General features: G+C 51.1%; 1 protein-coding gene across 2 annotated transcripts in view; it reads left to right on the top strand.

Moving 5' to 3' along the window:
* Positions 1-474: 474 nt before the first annotated feature.
* MFHAS1 (multifunctional ROCO family signaling regulator 1) overlaps positions 475-12,920 on the top strand; it is a 33,166-nt gene continuing 20,720 nt past the window's right edge. For both annotated transcript variants that reach the window (XR_009728574.1, XM_061374125.1), the window contains exon 1: positions 475-3,825. Coding sequence is in view for 1 of the 2 variants with exons in the window: in XM_061374125.1 (XP_061230109.1) it covers positions 633-3,825 (3,193 nt within the window). In the remaining variant the exon portion in view is untranslated. The remainder of the gene's footprint in view (positions 3,826-12,920) is intronic.

Raw genomic sequence — 12,920 nt, 5'->3', positions numbered from 1 at the left:
ATCTCGGTTTCTTGCAAGGCTGGGTGAAAGAACAGCCTTCGCCTGCTGCAGACATGACGCGAGGCAATGCAGCAGCTTCCTCTCACACAGCCCGCAGCGAGCCAAAGGGCAGGATGAGCCTAGAGAATATTGTCACACACCGGGGGCCCGCGGAAGCGCCTGCACCGCTGCCGATGCTGCCTCGCCACCGCGAGCACCAGAGGGGCCGTACGGAGGTGGCGGTGCCGCTCTCTCTGGCCTCGCAGACAGGGCTAAGGGCTTGAACCGCCGACTGGGAGGCTCAGGACCGCTCCTGCCCTGGGGGAGTGGCCGGTGCCCGGCGGGCGGGGGGGTTTCCAGGCAGCCCAGGCCGGGTCGAGGCGAGGTATCCCGGCGCGGGGGGCGGTGCTGGCGGGGCCGGTTGTCTCCGCAAGCGGCGCGGGGCGGGCCCTGCCCGGGTCCCGCCCTTGGTGGGGCGGTTGCAGCATCGGCGGCTACGGCTACGTGCGCGGGGCGCCGCGGCGGGTAGTGCCGGTTCGGAGCTGCGGGGAGCCCCGAGCCCGCCGCGGCGGTTGGCGGCCGCGCCCATGGCGAGCAGCAGCGGCGGCGGCGGCAGGTAGGGTCGGGCGGGGCGGGGGCCCGCTCCCCCGGCCATGGCGCAGACGGAGCCCCCGAAGGCGGTGCAGCTGTGGCGCGACGCCGCCCTTCGCGCACGGAAGCTGCGGGGCGGCCCCGGCGAGCCCGAGCCCGAGCCGGAGCCCGAGCCGGACGCGGGGCCGCCGGGGGGGCCGCCAGCGCCCCCCGCCGCCGCCGTGCCCCGCCGCCTGACCTCGGCGGCGGCCCTGGGGGAGCTGGAGGCGCTGAACCTGAGCGGGCGGGGGCTGGAGGAGCTGCCTGAGGAGGTGGGCGCCGCCCTGAGCGGGCTGCGGGTGCTGAGCTTGCGGCGTAACCGGCTGGGCCGCCTGCCCGCCGCCGCCCTCCGCCACCTGGGCCGCCTGGCCGAGCTCGACCTCAGCCACAACCGACTGCGGGGCTTGGGGGACGGCGGGGCGCTGGCAGAGTTGCGGAGCCTGCGCAAACTCAGCCTCAGCCACAACGAGCTGGGCGCCGAGGGCCCGGGCCTGCCTCCCCGCCTCTCTGAGCTGGGCCGCCTCGAGGAGCTTGACCTCAGCTTCAACCGCCTGCGCCACCTGCCCGAGGGCCTGGGCCGCCTGCAGCACCTCCGCACCCTCGACGTCGACCACAACCTGCTGCCCTCCTTCCCTGCCCCGCTGCTGGAGCTGGCCGCCCTAGAGGAGCTCGACTGCTCTGGCAACCGCCACCTCGGAGCCCTGCCCGAGGGCATCGCTGCCCTCCGACGCCTCAAGATCCTCTGGCTGAGTGGCACTGGGCTGGTGAACCTGCCCGAGGGCCTCTGCCAGCTGAGTGCCCTCGAGAGCCTCATGCTGGATGGCAACCGGCTGCAGGCGCTGCCCGCTGGCTTCGGCAACCTGCAGCGGCTCAAGATGCTGAACCTCTCCTCCAATCTGCTGGGGGAGTTCCCTGCTGACATCTTGGCTCTCCCCAGCCTGGAGGAGCTCTACCTGAGCCGCAACCAGCTCACCGTGCTGCCTCCTGGTCTTTGTCAGCTCCACCACCTCCGCACGCTCTGGCTGGACAATAACCACATCCGCTACCTGCCTGACTCCATCGTGCTCCTCCACAGCCTGGAGGAGCTGGTCCTGCAAGGCAATCAGATTGCCATCCTTCCTGAGGGCTTCGGGCAGCTTTCCCGAGTCACCCTGTGGAAGATCAAAGACAACCCCCTCATCCAGCCCCCCTATGAGGTGTGCATGAAAGGCATCCCTTACATTGCAGCCTATCAGCAGGAGCTGGCCCACTCTCAGCCTGCACTCAAACCCCGCCTCAAGCTGGTCCTTATGGGCCTAAAAGATGCAGGAAAGACCTTGCTGAGACGATGCCTCATGGAGGAGGATGGGCAGAGGGAGGAAGTGGGAAGTCTGGAAGCAGGGAGCCCCCAGCTCAGGGGGTGCCCTGGGCAGCAGGACAATGGCACATTGCCAGTTGGGTGTTGCCCCTTCCCGGAGCCTCAGGATGCTTCCTCAGCGGGGGTACCTGTCACGCAGCAGCTGGAACATCTCCCCGTTGAGCGACAGGACATCCCTTCTCACATGCCCGTTCACCGAGTGAAAGGGGAAATACCGTGCCCTGCACCATCGCTGCCACCCACTGCCCTCCAACCACCATCAGGACTGGGGCTGTCAGGAGGCAGCAAGGGCATTGAGGTGATGGACTGGACAGCAGATGCAGAGAGGGGCCTGACATTCATTGTGTATGAGCTGGCGGGGGACCCAAGCTATGATGTTATCCAGTCTTTCTTCCTGTCTCCTGGAGCCCTGTATGTGCTGGTGGTGAATTTGAGTGCCTACGTCCCTCAGCACTTTTACCCCTCTGTAGGCTATTTCTTACACTGGCTTGGTTCCAAGGTGCCCCATGCCGTGGTGTGCATGGTGGGAACCCATGCTGACCTCTGTGCGGAGCGGGAGTTGGAAGAGAAGTGCCTGGACATCCATCACCAGATTGCTCAGCAGGAGAAGAGGGATGCTGAGGGACTCCAGAGCTTGGTCCAGCAGGTGGATGAGGCTCTGGGACAGGACTTTGACCTGCGCTGCTCCAGCCCGCACGCTGCCTTTTACGGGGTCTCGGACAAGAACTTGCGTCGGAAGAAAGCCCAGTTTCAGTACTTGCTCACCCACCGCCCTCAAATCCTCTCTCCAGTGCTGCCTTTCAGCTGCCGGGACCGCTGCCAGGTACATCGCCTGCGGGACAAGCTCCTCTCAGTGGCTGAGCATCGGGATATCTTCCCCAACCTGCACCGTGTGTTGCCCAAATCCTGGCAAGTGCTGGAGGAGCTGCACTTCCAGCCACAAGCTCAGCAACTGTGGCTTAGCTGGTGGGACTCTGCCCGGTTGGGCTTGCAGGCAGGCCTGACAGAGGATCGACTCCAAAGTGCACTCTCCTACCTGCACGAGAGTGGGAAGCTGCTCTACTTTGAGGAGCACCTCACCTTGCGGGAGTATGTGTTCCACAACCTGCCACGGCTCATTGACATCCTCAACGTCTTCTGCCAGCGGGATGCTGCCGTGCTGCTCCAAAAACTGCTCAGCGACACCCAGATAGATGAACTGAGGGCCACTCAGCTCCATCATTACGTGGAGGGCTTCTTGCTGCACGGCCTCCTGCCTGCCCATGTTATCCGTCTCCTTCTTAAGCCCCACATCCAGAGCCGGGAGGATCTGCAGCTCATCCTGGAGCTGCTGGAGAAGATGGGGCTCTGTTACTGTGTCAACAAACCCAAATGCAAGCCCTTAAATGGGGCAGCCGCTTGGTACAAGTTTCCCTGTTACGTGAAAAACGAGGTGCCCCATGCAGAGGCATGGATCAACGGCGCCAGTCTGAGCGGACAGTCCTTCGTGGTCGAGCAGCTGCAGATAGAATATAGCTTTCCATTCATTTTCCCACCTGGCTTGTTTGCACGCTACAGTGTCCAAATTAACAGCCACGTGGTTCAGCGGTCGGATGGCAAATATCAGATCTATGCCTACCGGGGAAAGGTGCCCGTGGTGGTGAGTTACCGGCCTGCCAGGGGAACTCTGCAGCCAGATACTCTATCTATCGCTAGTCATGCATCCCTACCAAATATCTGGACAGCCTGGCAAGCTATTACCCCTTTAGTGGAAGAACTGAATGTCCTGCTCCAGGAATGGCCAGGCCTGTACTACACTGTGCACGTCCTTTGTTCAAAGTGCCTTAAAAGAGGGTCACCCAACCCACACACTTTTCCAGGTAAGGCAGAGCCCAGCTTGCCTTCCAGCCCTCCTGGGGCTTTGTCCCTTGTAGAAGAAAGTCTTATCATGTTGGTCTTAGCTCTGTCTCTTTTCTTTTTCTCTTTTCCTTTGCTCTAACTCCCTTCCCTGGTGACTTGAGTCATGGGAGAAAATATTAGGGTAGCTCCAAGGAGACAGGCTTAAAATAACCCTATTCTGAGAGCAGGGGGATGTTACATGCCATTTGTCCATGCCTTTTCTCTCTGCTTTTTGGGGTTTGGCCCTGGACATTCACAGTGCCATTGTTGAAAAGGCCCTTATCTGTCTTTCTCCTTGTTCTGATTCCTTTGAATAGCACTAGGTTGTGGTTTGTTTTTTTTTTTGGTCCTAATTCCCTTTACCCCGCAGCTCCCCCTTCTTTGGGGCTATTTGTAAACATAGATAGGGATGCTTAAAGGACTGCAAGTGTCCCCTTCTTCCCCCTTCAATCCTTAACCCCAAAACCTGGCTTGTGCTGCTGCAGGCCCTCTGAATGCAGAAAAGCTCCTCCTGGAAGACAATGGGTGTGTTGGTCTCCATAGCCCAGTATAAAATGCCTTTTCTCATATCTGAGTCCTGTCTTGCAGGAAGCTTTCCTCCCTCAAGAGAGAGGGATACTCCATGTTCTTTGTTTAAGTGTCTCACCTAGAAAGGATTCCCAGACTACACCTTCTGGAGCTATTCTTAAAAGCAGTTCTTTTCCTTCCTCTGTTCCCTTCATCTAACAAAAAACCCACAGTCTCTGTCCTCTGGAGTGTGACTAGTCATGGTGCTTTTTAAAGCTTGATTTTACTGCTGGTGTTTTCCAGCAGCATCCGGTTTACTTTGTGTATATGCAGGTACTGCCTCCTTAGCAGTGACCTCCCTGCACCCACTCTGGGGGGGCCTTAGGAAATGTGCTCCATTGTGTAGGTCTGCATGGACTCAAAACATACTCTGGATTGCAAGCAGCTCTCTAGAAATGCACATTTTCTTTACACACACACACATATATCTATGTTAGAAGTATGTTGGAACATTCTTTATTTACGGGTAGCCTGAAATTGGAGGGGAACTAGAGTGTGATTTGGATTAAAACAAGCAGTGGTACTGAATTGGTTCATAGGCAAATGTGAATTGTAAGGTGTGTTTTGAGGGTTGGCTTTTCATTTGTTTTATTGTTGCTGCTTGGGGGGGGGGGGTGGTCCAATTTGGGGTTTTTTAGCTGAGAGTAAGGAGATGCTGTTTCCAGCCTGAATCCTGGCTCCGTTAGTTGTGTCTCCCTCTAACTGTGCTAGCTTATGTAAGATCCAGTGGACTGGGGGGTGGTGAACCCATGCTGCCTGAGTTACTGACTGGTATCCACATGCTGGGTCTTGCTGCTGACTTGGTGCTTGGAGTAATGTGATCTGCCTTCCAGAAAACCCTGTGAAAACTAAAAACCCCAAACTCACCACCATAAGAACCCCTACAAGAAACAGAAAAGCCCCACCAAAATTAACCAGGGCAGCAGACTGTGTGCAGGTGTGATGGGTGGCTGCTGAAGGTTTAGGTTTGTGAATAATTCAGGTCTGCAGTTGTATATCTCCTTTTTTCTTTCTTTTTTGGGGGGGAGAGAGTGGGGGGGAATGGGAGGAGTATGTGTATGTAAGTGTTTTGTGGCTGACCCTTATTTTTCCCTTGTGAGCAGATGATGCTTTAAAAGTAAAATACAAACAGGAGGTGAACTGTGCAGGCGATTGGTATCTTTGCTGACCAGTGACAGGCAGAGGAAGTGTAAGGGGGACATAGAAACTGAAAGGCTGTGGTGCATGTATTTCCTCAGACACGGGAAAGGATTGCTGTCAGCTCGGAGCCAGGCTGGATGTGCTGGGAAGCAGAGTCATAAGTAAGCAGTGCGTGGTTGGGCATGGAAGGAGCAAGGGCTCAGAACACCCCTGAGTGATGCTGCCTGTGGAAAGGGGGTGTCAGTGTTCCCAGCATTCTCCAGGGAAGAAGCCAGGCCTTGCTGCCAAGGACACAGGGCTTAGTATCCCAAGTGGCCCTGCCTCAGGGCAGGGGATGATTTTCTTGACACAAATACTATGTAAGTCTAGCTGGGGAGAGAGTACATTGAGAAGACAGACATGTTTCAAAGGCAGATTTAATCTGTGGAAGTGCTGAAGAGTGATTAAAGGCTGCAATTTATCAAGAATCTTGCTTGTCTTCTTGGATGATTCTTAATTCTACCCCAGCTGTGATCTGGATTGTATGAAAAATGTGAACTGTGATTTGTCTTGGTTAAAATCTGCATTTAACCTAAAATATTCTTTGCTGTGTATCTGCCCTGAATAAAAGGCTGTTTAAAAGTCCCTAAATGGCAGTTGAGAAGCTGAAGACGTTTTTTTCCTCCTGATTTTGTTGATCAGGAGGTATGCATGTTTAAAGTCATGCTGCCAAGCTTGCTCTCATGCAAGTGAATTGTGCTTGGCATCACTTTTGACAGGGTGTAGGAAAGCGATGGGTCTAATGTTATGAAAATATATAGTGAGGGAGATGTCTGTGTTTCTTTTCAAGCTCTTCCAGCGGAAATCCCTGGCAATTACAACACTGCTAATTCTTAAATAGGGCTGTGGTCTTTTTAGGACTGCACTGAAGAACTGCTTTGCAGTGTGTTGACCTTAATAAGGGAAATATTTCTGTGGAGACACTGCCAGATTTGTGTTCAGAAATGGAAGTGCAGGGTGGCTGTGTGGCTGGCTGCACAATCCGTGTCATCATTCATGAAACCGATGGGGCATTCTTTGGTCATCCGAAATTTTCATTAGAATCCCCTTCAAAGAGGGGGTTGGTTGCTGGTGAGTTAAGGATTAATCCTTGCTTTTCCTCTCCTTCCCTTTCTGTCCTGCATGCACATGCTCTGTAACTTCCATTCATAATACAGAAATTCTCTAAGAACAAGCTAGTGTGTATAGAAATGGTTAGTAAGAATTGAGATTCTGGATTCAGTCCTCTGAGGGTTTATTGCAAACAGTGAATAAAAGGGATATAAAAATGCCTTGATAGGGTCCTTTTAAGGAAGTTTCTGTGTTTGAAATGGTTTTGTAGCTGGGTGAAGTAGTGACTGAATTGGCATCTGAGCTGGAATCTGTGTGCTTTGAGGCTGGAGCAATCTACTCAGCTGATGGGTAGTGTGTAGATTTTCTTTTTTTCTCATTTACATTTGCACTATATATGAATAAAAGTATCCCTGCTGGGCTAAGAAAGGCGTATTTGTGCTTGGAGAGACCCAACAAGAATGGTTCACCACTCCAACATGATGAGACCTTGACCAGGTTGTCACTGGCATTATGAAACACTGTGGTTTTGTATGTGATGTCCTTTTGGCGCCTGGACTGAAGGGCTTTCAGGTTATTCATGTCCCATAAACTATTAAGTGACTTGGGTCTGGGGGTGGAGGCGATTTGCCATCTGTCTGATAGTAGATGTGTGCTTTGTTTGGAAAAACGTGACTGGATTTTCCAAGTTTGCCTTCCTGTGCACCTGCTACTGCTCTGCTGCTGTCTCCTCTTGCCCTGTGCTGGGCTGAGGCTGGGCCACTCTGGGTTCTTCCAGGCTGGGGTCTGTACAAGGCGTCCTGCTGTGCAACATGGAATACTTTCAGTATTTGAGGCAGGGGGGATTGTTTGACCAGTGGTTTTCCTTTATTCGTGCCCTATGAAGTTGCCTGTATGGATGCAGACATAGGAAAGCTGGAGCTTGTGTCCACTGCAGAAAGCTGGCAGAATGCTGTCACAGACAAGACACGATGATCTGGGTTTTCACAGAATAAGAGTGTGACAACAGAGAGACAGTCATGGACAAAGGTACTGTATGTAAGCCCAGCAGCTCCTGCCTGAAAGGATGCTGCAAAGCTATTTGGGAAGCTTTGAGAGCATAAACTTCTTTGGTGGCCAGCGTGGAGTCAGGAGATGGAAAGGCAGAAGATCCCGTGGTGTGTCATGCTGTCAGGTTGGCCATGCAAGGTGAGGCAGGAGCAGGTGGGACTGGTTTTGTCAGAAGGGCTCAGAAGTAGCTCCAAAATCTGAGCTGCCACTTGGTGAAAGGCTGATGTCAGGTATCTAATTGTGCTTTGTAGTTAAATTGCATGGAGCTGTTGGGGTTATTTTACCACAATGGCAGTAGAGCAACACTTGCTTGTTACAGAGCGTGATGCTGGCATTTGGCAGCCTTTTATTTTCCTCATTTGAGGGTGGAGTCCTTTTCCCTGACTTTCAAAGTAGATGCTACGGATGTTTTGAGGCTGTGGTCATGCTCTCCTGAAGGCTCTGGCTTCAGCAGAGTACTGCAGTGTAATCAGACAGTGGGGCAAGACTTCAGAACACTGTGAGCACTGGACAGGGATGATCTGGGTGGCAACATAAACCTGAACAGGGCCCTGTGATTCAGGAGGAGAACACACCAGTTGCTGGACTTGTGGAAGCTAGTGTGGTTCTGTAGCTCTAGTGGTGATGATTTAGTTTACCAGCCAAAGCTGATTTCTGTGCTGTTGAAGTGACAGCCTTGAGTGGTGTGACTTGCTGTACATGATACAGAAGCACAGTCTATTTACCAGTAGGGAATTTTAGAGATTTTCCTTCACATTAAGCTGTGTGTTATGTGGTAAGCACCTGAGGTCCTTTTGCTTGGTGCCTGTGGCTCCAATTTAAACAACAGATTTGGGAAACAGGAAATAAACATTCTGTTGTATTGGAGAGTGCAGAGAAATTACCAGAGGAAGAGTGTGGTGTGCAGTGTGAATGGCTGCTCTGGGACTGTGCAGTTGGGGTTTAGATGTGAGAGCCAGTCCTTGGGGAGAACTGGAGTAGCCAGCACAGAGCTGGGCTCATGAGGGAAGATCTGGCCCAGGAAGATACAGGAACAAAGGGGTAAACTCAACCGTGGAGGGTGGAAGAGAGGCTGAAGCTTTGTGTTGCCACCTTAAAGCTGTCCCGTTGCCTGCAGTTTCTGGTTACCTTGTACTGTGTGCATCCCTTTGAGTGTGTGTGTTTGGGGGCTTTTTTAAGGCTCGTAAATGGAACTTGCTAAAATTACTTGGTATTAGGGTGGCAATATGGACATTTAATACTGCTTCAAGGAATCCTCTTCCTTATGCAAAAAATTCATATGTATTTCTGCTGAAGGAAAGGGTTTCTTGTTAATGCCAGCACTGGTACAATAATGTTCTTCTGGTTTGTTCCTTAACAGCTTGTCTTGCCCTGCCCCATTCCCGCTGGGAGTTGTCTCTGGGCTTCTGGCCTCTGGACTTTGAGCTGCCATCACTGAAGCAGGGAAACACTAGATTTGGTTGGGTGGATCTTTTTTTGATTTGGTTATTGAAGCAGAGCAGAGTTCTTGGCCTCTGGTGCATTACCTTTTTTGTTTCTTTCTGGTTTTGGTTTGTGGTTTTTATTTTTACAGTTGCTGAAACTTGCCTTTGCAGGAAATGAGATATAAAAGGGATGCTCACTGCCAAATGATTCTTTGTTTCAGTGCATGAGAACTACTTTAAAGTTACTAAAGTTGTTCCCTCTCCAGAGTCAACTGGTCAGATCAGCTCATCAGGAGTGACTTGTGCTTTGCAGAGTGTGCTGTGGACACAGGCACCATGAAACTTGCTTTGCTTCCTGCTGTGTGCACACACCTCGGGTGGCAGGGTGTCCCTTTCTAAAAACACTTAAGTGTAAAAGGTTTTCCCATGTAAGTTCAGTTGAGATGTATAATGTGCATGATACACTTGCAGGTACATTTCAAGGTCCAATTCCTTTTGCATCTCAGGAGAGGATGGTGAGAAATCACTACTGGTGCTGGCTGTTTGTTGCCTTTTGGTGATATTGTGAATATGTTACTTGACATTGGGATAGAGCTGTGAAGGAACAAGTATCAGTTTAAAAGCAAAATATAGGTGCATCTATTAGGTAATTTGTCTGTATGCTGTGGAGTATTTTTGCATTTGCATGCTCTCCAATTAGTGATTTGCTAATAATAGTGCAGGCTAGTTGGCTCTGGAAAGCAATTTGCCAGAGGAGAAGGGAGATAATGTATTTAATGGAAAGTTCTCTGTTGGGTTTGAAGACATCAGAGTACAGTTTTACTTTTTTCCCTTCCATTTCTCCTTCCATCTCTACTGACATACAGATGTGGACAGCTGTAAGAGTAAGCAGGCTGACTGGTGCCAAACAAGGTCACCTCTTCCCAGGTGAGCCTATGGGATGCTAATTTAAGGATGTGCTATTTTAGGGAGCTCCTCATGGGGATGGGGGGAGTGCTTAAAGTGCTATGTCAATTATAACAAACTCCTGCTGCGGTGAACAAAATGTGTTGGTGCTTTTGACTAGCTAAGTATGTATCTGGGTCTGAGGAGGCAATGCAGCTGGGTTGTAGGAGTCTCAGCCTGCCTCCTTGGTCTCCTAGCCTGCAGCAGGAGAGCTGATGGCATTCAGGTGACCACAGTGGGAAAAAGCTGTTTCATACAGAGGGTGAAGAAGCCTTGGTGCTTTTAGAAGCTGTTGAGTGGATGCAGTTTACAGCCTGTAATGGGAAGATCACCTTTGTGGATGTGGCCTTTGTTCCAGCTGAGCAGCCAGGAGAGATTTGTTCTCTAGTGGTTTCTTTCTTGGGAACCAGATGTAAGAACCGGGGTTGGGGGTTGGTTTCAAGACCTGTGAAACAACTGTCTGGTTGGCTTTAGGAGAAACTTAATTTGGGGTGTTCAGCCTTCAGCAGCAAAATCATAAGCGCTCAGAAATGGTCCGGCTGAAGTCATATTGTACTTGCGGTATTCTCCTGGCTAAAGCTTGGTCCTGAATGTGCTGATTAGGTTGCCAGCATGGTCAGTGGCCGTGTGGTTTAGGACTGATGCAGTGTCAGTGGTCAGGGGTGACTTGCCCTTGGGCAGTGGATGGAGACTATGTGCAGACTGAGCTGTGACTGCTGGAGTGCCTGCCTGCTGAAGTTGGCTGTGGTTTAAAGCAAAACCTTAATTTCAGGGTTTTCTTTTTCACCAGTGGTCATTTTCAAGAGCTCTGTGGTCCTCCCAAAGGTGTACTGAGTGTGCTTACTTACTAGTTTCAGCTGTGGCTAGGTTGAACTCTGAGGGGGCATGTGTGAAAGTTGCCTAGCACCTACAAATTTTACAAGTTAACATTGATTTTTGAATTGACAGTTCAGCATGGCGAGCTCTGCTTGATCCAGATGGCAGCTTTGAGGTGAGCTGGGTGCTGCTGTGGAATAGTCCATTAAACAGTGCTTTGTGAGGTTCAGACTAAACTGCACTGTGGAGGCAAATAACCTTCAGAGCAAAGCAAAGCTGCATCCCAAATCCTGTTCAGACCTGCCCTACTTAGCGCTATACTGACTTGGAGGTGATGCTCCAGGAAGGAGATGTATTGTTGATCTAGGCTACGTTGAATTGTGCTGACGAGATGACAGGAGATTCTGCTGGCTTTTGTTAGCAGGGTTTCACAAAATTGGAGAAGTGCATCTCTGAAAGGCCCTTTGTGAAAGCAGTGCCAGGATATCTTCCCCTTTACCCGGTTTTAGGGTGATGCTTGCCAAATGTGCAGTTTAGATAAGCATTTTTGTTTGTATTACATGGGAGGGAACCCAGACCATTCTGGGAGAGGTCCCTCTTCTTTCACCTGGTACCCACAGCTTTCTTTAGAGTTTTCAGGCTTCCCCTGTTGCAGCATAACAGGAAGGAAACTAAGGCAGAACAATGGTAGGACAGGGGTTTGTGGGCCTCATGATGTGACTGATGGTAAAATTAATATTGTAGGTTTATGTCGTAACAGAATGTAACATCATGGCACACTTCATAGGATCATAGAATAGGTAGCATTGGAAAGGACCAGCTTTGCTCAAGACTTCCTCTTGAATGATCTGTACACAGTAACTGTCAAGTGTTGGTATGCTGAATTCCTTTTTGAACACATTCTTTGCATTTTCGGCAGGTGTTTTCGTGTCCAGTAATACAGAGTGAGCAGTGGCCTGTGATAAGGGACAGATCCTGCCCTGTAGGAGGGAAGGGATGGTGATGAGCTTCCTAGAAAAATTAATTTACCATGGTTTCCACACAACCAAAGTCCTACCCCCATGTAAGTATCTTCGCATCTAGTAAGGCCCCTTGCTGCATGGTCAGCAAGCTGAGAGTGAGCTTCCCGCAGCAGAAGAAACATGCATTTTTGTTGTGTGGCTTCTGAAACATTATGGTGGGCAGAGCAGAACTGCAGGATTGTCCTGCAGTACAGACCAAGGGTGCTGCATGGTGCAGCAGCACACTGCTGCATCAGGAGCTGTTCTTGTAGAGGTCTGTGGCTGACTGTTTAATACCTTTCTCCACTCACTGTGGCCTCTTTTTTAATGCAGTGATCAGGTATGGATGGCAAGCAATTTTTCTCTGAATAAGTAATGTTAGAGAGCAAGGACTTAGCACTGTGCAGAGCTGAAACTTGCAGGCACAGGATGTACGGTGCAGAGGATGGAGTGGCAGGGACCTCTGTCTGAGACTGGCTGTCTAACATCAGTCTTTTACTGTAAGTATTGCTGTTGCCTCTGAGCAGATGCATTTTCATTTCTCATTTAAATTGTTAGATAAATCAAGATCAATAAAGAGTAAAGGAACCAATAATGGTCCTAATGGCTGGGGATAGTGATCCTCTGAAATCAGGTTGAGGGAAACGGGAGTTGTTCAGCCTTGAGAAGGCTCTGGGAAGACCTTATAGCAGTTTTCCAATACGTAAAGGGGGCCTACAAGAATGCTAGAGAGGAACTTTCTACAGGGGTGTGTGATGACAGGACAAAGGGGAATGGCTTTAAACTGACAGAGGGGAGATACAGATTAGATGTTAGAAAAAATTCTTTAGTATGAGGCTGGTGAGGCACTGGCACAGGCTGCCCAGAGAAGCTGTGGCTGCCCCATCCCTGGCAGTGTTGAAGGCCAGGCTGGGTGGGGCTTGGAGCAACCTGCTCTAGTGAAAGGTGTCCCTGCTTATGGCAGGAGCGCTGGAACTGAATGAGCTTTAAGGTCCCTTCCAATCCAGACCATTCTGTGAGTCTGTGATATTGACCATCCTGATA

Source organism: Neopsephotus bourkii, unplaced genomic scaffold (genome assembly GCF_033783945.1).
Source record: "Neopsephotus bourkii isolate Nb327-2 ecotype Australia unplaced genomic scaffold, CSIRO-AGI_Nbou_v1 NB_168, whole genome shotgun sequence".
In the NCBI taxonomy this organism is placed as follows: Eukaryota; Metazoa; Chordata; class Aves; order Psittaciformes; family Psittacidae; genus Neopsephotus; species Neopsephotus bourkii.
This window is presented reverse-complemented; position numbering and strand designations above follow the sequence as displayed.